The 7,500-nt window shown below is 39.5% G+C and overlaps 2 protein-coding genes and 2 long non-coding RNA genes across 11 annotated transcripts in view; 2 read left to right on the top strand and 2 right to left on the bottom strand.

Annotated features, from left to right (window-relative positions):
- Positions 1–200, bottom strand: part of LOC123518040 — a 51,379-nt gene extending 51,179 nt beyond the window's left edge. For 2 of the 4 annotated variants that reach the window (XM_045278571.1, XM_045278573.1), the window contains exon 1: positions 1–198. This exon is cut by the window's left edge and continues 47 nt beyond it. In XM_045278571.1, coding sequence (XP_045134506.1) covers positions 1–62 — 62 coding nt within the window. In that variant the 5' untranslated portion in view covers positions 63–198. The other 2 variants (XM_045278572.1, XM_045278574.1) reach the window with 2 other exon arrangements.
- The window catches only part of LOC123518043, an 18,322-nt gene extending 12,073 nt beyond the window's left edge, over positions 1–6,249 (top strand). Inside the window, exon 2 of the long non-coding RNA XR_006678648.1 lies at positions 6,051–6,249. This is a non-coding gene — a long non-coding RNA (uncharacterized LOC123518043). The remainder of the gene's footprint in view (positions 1–6,050) is intronic.
- LOC123518042 (guanosine-3',5'-bis(diphosphate) 3'-pyrophosphohydrolase MESH1-like) lies at positions 2,019–6,249 on the top strand. Of its 5 annotated transcripts, none has more exons than XM_045278579.1 (4): positions 2,019–2,151; positions 2,323–2,586; positions 4,414–4,562; positions 5,479–6,249. In XM_045278579.1, the coding sequence occupies exons 2-4, from the start codon at positions 2,445–2,447 to the stop codon at positions 5,752–5,754; spliced, it is 567 nt and encodes a 188-aa protein (XP_045134514.1). In that variant the 5' UTR covers positions 2,019–2,151; positions 2,323–2,444; the 3' UTR covers positions 5,755–6,249. The 5 variants fall into 5 exon arrangements, with proteins under 5 accessions (XP_045134514.1, XP_045134518.1, XP_045134517.1 ...); XM_045278583.1 differs by having other exon boundaries at positions 2,102–2,151; positions 4,400–4,562; XM_045278582.1 differs by having other exon boundaries at positions 2,140–2,157.
- LOC123518044 overlaps positions 6,052–7,500 on the bottom strand; it is a 33,533-nt gene continuing 32,084 nt past the window's right edge. The window contains exon 2 of the long non-coding RNA XR_006678649.1: positions 6,052–6,095. This is a non-coding gene — a long non-coding RNA (uncharacterized LOC123518044). The remainder of the gene's footprint in view (positions 6,096–7,500) is intronic.

Below are 7,500 nucleotides of genomic sequence, written 5' to 3'. Positions count from 1 at the left end.
CTACCCAGGGCCTGCACGCATCCCGCCGCTAGTCCAAGGAGTAGAAGGAGGAAAGTCGGCATCCTAGGCGCCTTGGAGCGGTCATCGGGATGAAGATACGAGTCAAACAAGGTATCGACTCACACTGCCGTCCGCCATGGCTTGTCCGTCTACTCCCCCTCTCTGTTCTTCTGCTCGTCTCCCTCCTCCCCGTGCACCTCGCTCCCCCAGTCCTCCTCTCCTCCCCGTCCACTTGCCCAATCGAGGATCTATTGATCGTCTGGTACTTTACTTAGAAAGAGATGTTGGATATTCATACGTGGACACATTTTTCCCTTAAATTATGTTTGATGTAATGTTTTATTTTTCAGGTGATCCGTAGTTTTTGGTGTGAATTACAGATGGAACACTTGGGATTACGCCTGCGCGCACCGAGGCTTCTTGAACCATCTCTCTTATTTAACCACGTTTTCGCTCCCGCTCCATCCATCTCGGCTCTGTTTCCCCCACAAAACTTCCCTGCAGTAATTCAAAACCCATCGCAAATCTGAAAGAAAAAGGAAGAAAAAATCTGCAAAATTGTGCATGCTATTTTTCTTAAGTAGAATATATAATCATGCATTTTACCAAACTATTGATTCCACTATGGTAATGTTGATCTCAGCATATATTTCCATCCTATTTCTATTTGCAAAAGAGAGAGAGAGAGAGAGAGAGAGAGAGAGAGAGAGAGAGAGAGAGAGAGAGAGAGAGAGAGAGAGAGAGAGAATAGGAGTACTTAAGTTTAGATACCATTACCAAGTATTTTTTATTTTAACATCGTCGGTATTATGTACTCACTCTGAATACCATGTTTCCATTATCAGCTATGAGTGCTTTATCGATATTAAACAGATACTTAAAGAAATACAAAGCCATAGACTAAGCATACTCGGAGTCTATGTGAAAGCATAAAAGCTGCACATCGTTACGTCTATATGTATTTTTCATTGATACAGAATAATTAGTAAGGTTGATATTATACGAAAAACATTCAGAAACAAATACAATACACTTTTGATAGGATTATACCTCATGTATCCTAGTATCCTCCTGACCACCTCATCCGTACTTAAATCGTGACTTCCTCATTCTCGTCTTCCTATCTCCTAAATGAATTAATACACTGGCATGCAATACTCAATGCAAAGACACATGATCGCCTAGAAAATGTGAATCAACTGAACACACTGCACTTTTTTTTTTCTTTATGCTGACATTATGATACACACTTCCTTAACTCCTTTTGACTTGTGAATGACACTGACGCACACAACATAACTCTTAGTCCCTTACATCCTACAGGTGTTTATGGCCACGCAATTCTGTCCAGTGGTCACCTAGGATTCTAGGCAGAGGTATTTAGCTGCTTAATATCAAACCTCGTCGGGAATGAGTACACAAATAATTCTGCCTCACTCCAACACACATATGAAGTGCCACTTAAAACGGTAAACCACATACCAAGTAGTAGCAAAGTATCTTAGCACAGGTCAACAAACTCACTCCTTTTTTTTTTTTTTTTTTTCAAACGAGCATCGTGCACACACACACACACACACACACACACACACACACACACACACACACACACACACACACACACACACACACACTTGCCAGATGATGGAGTTACTTGGTGTAAATTATCATGTGACTTCTATAACTTTACAGTTATTGTTATTGGTTCTTGTCACAATTTTGACTCATATTGATGCTTCTGAAAACAGAGTTAGAGTAGGTTTAGGTTAGATTAAGTTAACTTTAGAGTTAGGTTAGCTTAGATTGAATTTATGTAGGTTTAATCGGTTGGGAAATCAGATATAGGCCAAATCACGCGCATATCATACATACAGAGTCTAAGGAGACATACAGCCATGTTTGGCAAAGGAAAGCTCTCGTAAATTTTTATCAGTTATATTTGCTTATGCTTCTTTCAAGTACCTGAAATGCTTGATACTGAATAAAACGTATCAATATTTGAAGTGCAGAGTTGGTGTGAAAAATGTCGACATTTTATATCAATACACAGCACTCAGGGAAGCCACCCGCCACCCGGCCAGGCACCAGCACAGCATCGGCCCTAGTGATGTAAACAAACACGCCGTCCCCACTCTCCAGTGAACGCATCCTGTAGGTGTACGTGGCATGCAGAAGTGATGTGGCACTGGCATGTCAGGTGTCGCCTTAAGTCTGTCCTACCACAATGCTTTGTGATTATGCAAACAAGTGTTCAAAATAGTCATAGTCATACAATTTAATAAACAAACAGTGTACAGTATATTACGTCACTTTACATTACAGAGAGGAACTGACACCAGACAGGTGAGCGGCCCATACATCAGCGCCCTATCAGCAGACACACTTGTTCCTCACCCCTTGAGCTCAAGATCTACCTGTTGTTTAACCGTTATTAAGAGGACAAGATGAGTGAGCCCTGCCCGGCGGGAGGAGTGAGTGAGAGTGCGGTAGCAGCTATACTAAGATGTGTCAACTTTTCGGCCATCAAGCACAGGAAGCAGCGGAGGAAGGACCCCCAGCAGACACCCTACATCAATCACCCCATAGGTCTGGTCCTCATGGCGCTTCCTTCACTGCAGGCATTTAGATCGGTAATATTTCGCTAGACAACATCCTTCAGGCAGTCCATTCATACCTCTATCAATATTATCATCGTTTAGGTCACGCCATTCTGAGTTTAATAATTTATAATACTAAAATCTGTTATAATTAAATAGTTCGGTCTTAAAAGTATACTATTTGTAAAAATCTATAATTAATCAATTATGGTTGATTTTTTTGGTTTCCCTGATCAACTAAATCAAAACAGTGTAAGGTAACCTAACTCTAACACTAATCTAACCTTACCTAAATCTAAAATAATTCTGTGTCTGGCATGAAGTGTTGATTTTCAAACACATCAGTATGAGTCAATAATAGCCAACCATACAGAAAAAATTCGCAAATGTAAATAAAATACAGTGCGTATGACACCACATGTGATGGTGTCACAGGTTATTGACAATGACTAATAATAGTCATTCACCATACATGACAAATAGTTGTAAATAACTGTGAGTCTTCTGTCTCATTGTGATTTCCATTTTCCATCAGTTATAATAATTACACCAGATAAATTCTTACTATTTTTCCAATTTAGTTTTTCCTTTGCTGGCAAATGAGGCAAGAACTAATGCCTGTATGCATACTGCTCTGCTGTGGAACATGACAAATAGTTGTAAATAACTGTGAGTCTTCTGTCTCATTGTGATTTCCATTTTCCATCAGTTATAATAATTACACCAGATAAATTCTTACTATTTTTCCAATTTAGTTTTTCCTTTGCTGGCAAATGAGGCAAGAACTAATGCCTGTATGCATACTGCTCTGCTGTGGAGCATCATGGAAATGCTGAAATGGTGATCTGAAAGTCAAGTAAACTGATGGAAGCATTTTTCAAGGATCAAACCTCTTTCAGGACACTTTACCAGTTGGGCCAAGATTAAATTTGGCCGACTTTGATTGTCCTATCACTAGTAGTTAAATCCTTAAACTTTAACATTAGCAAAAGTGCAGTTAATTGTACATTTATTAGCCATTTTTCCTGTTCATAAAATGTTATAATGTTATAATTTATCCCTTAAGTCAATGATTCTCAAGGCTCTTATAGTAAACACCATTTTCATTTCTACTACCCAACTCAGAGACCTTATTCCAGTCTTCTTAATTTCTTTGAACTTGCATGCAAATCAGGGGTTTTTACTCTGCTTTGTACAAGTTTCACCTTTCATCTTTAGGTAACATATTTTTGTAAGATCTCTTCCATGAGGTGGCTGTGACAAAAGCCTTTTATTTAGGTGGTTTCATGTTCTTAGCCTTTAATACTCCTCCCACATACTTCAGTATTCTGTCAAGATTGAACAAGAGCTTGTATTATTCTTTCACTTTTACTTGATACAGCTACCAAATATGTATGTGTTTACTCACACCTCCATAACTTCCACCATCTATTGTATATTGCCACACCACAGGCAACTTTGAAGTTATTTATTTCAACTATTTTGATCCTTAATTCTGTTATCCAAGTCCAACTTGACTTTGTGATAACCAGTGTCTTCCATTCCATACTCTAGTTTGACTTGCCAAAGAGACTGTTGGGTACATTAAATGTACCTACAGTCTCTTTGGTACTGAAAAAAGTTACTGCATAATTAAATAAATTTTATTCAATCATACAGTTCCATAATAATTTCTCATCTCAAAAAAAAAAAAAAAAAAAAAAAAGTAAAAACAGATGAGAGAGAGAGAGAGAGAGAGAGAGAGAGAGAGAGAGAGAGAGAGAGAGAGAGAGAGAGAGCATACATTATCATCTAACTTACAGTGAGTCCACAACAGGTGTGGCTTACCTACTGGTGGAGGCAGGAGTAAAGGATGTGGATGTACTGCAAGCAGCCCTCCTTCATGACACAGTGGAAGACACTGACACTTCCCCCCAGGAGCTGCTAGATGCCTTTGGACCGAGGGTGGCTGGGCTGGTGGCTGAGGTGGGTGTGGTGGTAACCTGTGCAGGTGAAATGGGTAAAATGAGATGTAGTTACTTAAGGTTAGGCAGGCCACACTAAAACAAGTAAGATTGTGAGGGGAGGTCCATGAAAGATATGGGACTATTCTGCATAAATCATTGGTAGCTCTTAGAGAAGCATATGGTAATTGAGGCACTGGTTTTTTACTCATTTGAAGAGTAATCTTATCAAAAGGTTAAAATATTCTCTTAATCATCAATTTCACTATATGGAATAAAGTCAAAGGCTGTTAATAATGCTGTGTCCTTTTGTTGTTTGTGTATACACTAATGCTATCCAGTTAGCCAGTCTCCATCTTTTTGTTTATCTTATTTCTGTTATGTCTTCAGCTTTTAGTTTGTTGATCTTTGGCAATATTGGTTCTACATAGGTCAGGATGTGGTCATAGGCCTCAGTACAGTGACTGTAGACTTTGTTTTTCAGGTACTGTTGTATTTGTAAAAGAGCTTTCTCTGCATTGGTCTAATGCTTCTCATTCTATAATCAACTCTCCTTGTTACAACTTCATCCTTATGTAATTTGGTTGATGCAGATATGTACATAGCTAGAATTATACCTATCCATCTTTTACAATTCCATGTTGAATATTTGTGACATTGTGTAATAGACTTTTAAAGTTTACTTTCTCTCTCTCTCTCTCTCTCTCTCTCTCTCTCTCTCTCTCTCTCTCTCTCTCTCTCTCTCTCTCTCTCTCTCTCTCTCTCTCTCTCTCTCTCTCTCTCTCTCTATTTATTTTACAGGTTAATGTTAACTACTGTTTTAATTTTCTCCATCTACCTTAAACAGAACCTGTTTCCTTTAGAAATCTTTTCCTCAGTAACACAAAGCTATTTGTTTCACACCTCATACTTATCCCTTTGCTTTCCTCCATCCTTAGGTAACAGATGACAAAAGTCTGCCCTCGAAAGAACGAAAGCGCCTTCAGATTGTGCATGCAGCGGATGCTTCCCATGAAGCCAAACTGGTAAAACTTGCCGACAAGCTGTACAACTTGCGTGACCTTGAGAGGTGTACACCTGTGGGATGGACTGATACTCGAGTGAAAGAGTACTTCAAGTGGGCAGCTCAGGTAGTGGCTGGCTGTCGAGGCACCAATGCATACCTGGAGGGAGAGCTAGACAAGTTGTTTATGAAATGGAACAAGGAACTTTGATGAAGAACAAGAGAGCTGGAAGGGAAGAGGAATGGAGCCATTGCCGAGTGAATTATTAAGGCAATTATGTGGCACTTAGTACTGGAAGGAGATATGAATGTTTTTATTCTAACAAAATGTAACAACATAAAGAAGAGAATCCTCATTAACAAGTTACAGGATCACTGAATTTTGTACACTGTAACAGCAAACTACATAGATAGTGATAATTCAACACAACCCAGTTTGATCAGTATTTCAAATGACATGGAAGGTTAAAGGAAATCTAAGACATACTTTGAAATTATAATACTGAGAGAGAGAGAGAGAGAGAGAGAGAGAGAGAGAGAGAGAGAGAGAGACTACCTAAAATCTTGCATTGTAACATGTAACAGTGTGCCTTGAAATATGACTCATGTGAGAACAGTACAACATAACACAGTAGGTTCTTGCACTATAAGTCTGGCACCATGTTTTTATTTGAAATTATTAAAACTGAGTTGGAATTGTTTTTAACAATACTGTGTTATTATTCCCAATGTGAAAGTTTGGGTCATTAAGGAGCAACAGAAGAATAATGATTGAATAACTTGATACATAATTACTAATGAGTACTATATATACTTATGGGGACTGCGCTAGTACAGTGGAACCACATGTGCTTTGAGGTCCGAGGGGTCTCCAAGCGCATGGATTTGAATCTTGGCCACAGTCAATTTAGGTAGGGCTTTCTTACTTAGGGTAATGGTTCCCTAGTGGGTGGGCTTTCAGGTAGGAGGCACCTAAAAAAGATACCTCCTTTAGCCCATAAATTCCCATGAAAAGCCCACATGGTAAAAAAAAAAAAAAAAAAAAAAAAAGGAGTGAATCCACAATATGAGCCTGTCGTTAAACAGAGATGTGTTGGTGGTATAGGTGGTGTGGTGAAGTGTTTGTGGCACGTGTCAGAGATTGTGGTGGTAGTGGTGGTGTGGTGAAGTGTTGACATGGGCAGTAGTGGTGGTAATGGTGGTGTTGTGAAGTGTTGGTGGCATGGGTTGGGGATAGTGGTGGTAGTGGTGGTGTGGTGCAATGATACCAAGTCACCAAAAATGATGTGGTGTTAGTACATTTCAAAGTAAGACTCACTGACTTGTGGATGTTTCCTTAATATCATTTTAACTGCATGAGTACACATCCCCCCTCCTTCCTGCTGGTGTGCCCTTATCATGTCAAACTGTCTCCTCAGTTGTACATTTTTTACATCTTTCACACCTCAGCACCTCCTTGTTAGACATCCGCTCTTCTAACCTCACATGCTTCCTTTATCAAAAAGTCCTGCAGTCAATCTGTTTTATTACTATCTCTCTTTCCATGATGGACATGTCTTACCATTATACAACATTAAGTATTGTGACTATTCATTCTGTTTCTAAAACCACATCACTCTGTTGACCAACAAGTCTTGCTGTCTCTCAATTTGCTCCATGTCATTGCTATTCTTGTTCCCAGAGCTGTTTCTGTTCTAGTCTAACAAAACAATGTCACCCACTGTTTGTGGACTTCCTCCATCTGCCTCCAGAGTTGACTTTTCCTTTTGTTCCCAGCCACTTATCTTCCATGGTGTGGGCACCTGTGCTGTACCTGCTGCATTCTCATTTCTCATCCCTGAGCACCTCTTGAGGCACTACATCTCATATCCTGTGTACAGGATGGAGTTACTGACCACACCTCTGCCATATCACTCTGGTCTTCTATGTTAATCTTCAGGCCTCTCCTTTCCACTCC

This window comes from Portunus trituberculatus, chromosome 43 (genome assembly GCF_017591435.1).
Source record: "Portunus trituberculatus isolate SZX2019 chromosome 43, ASM1759143v1, whole genome shotgun sequence".
Taxonomy (NCBI): Eukaryota; Metazoa; Arthropoda; class Malacostraca; order Decapoda; family Portunidae; genus Portunus; species Portunus trituberculatus.
The sequence above is the reverse complement of the archived record's forward strand: the minus strand, read 5'-3'. Positions and strand labels throughout refer to the sequence as shown.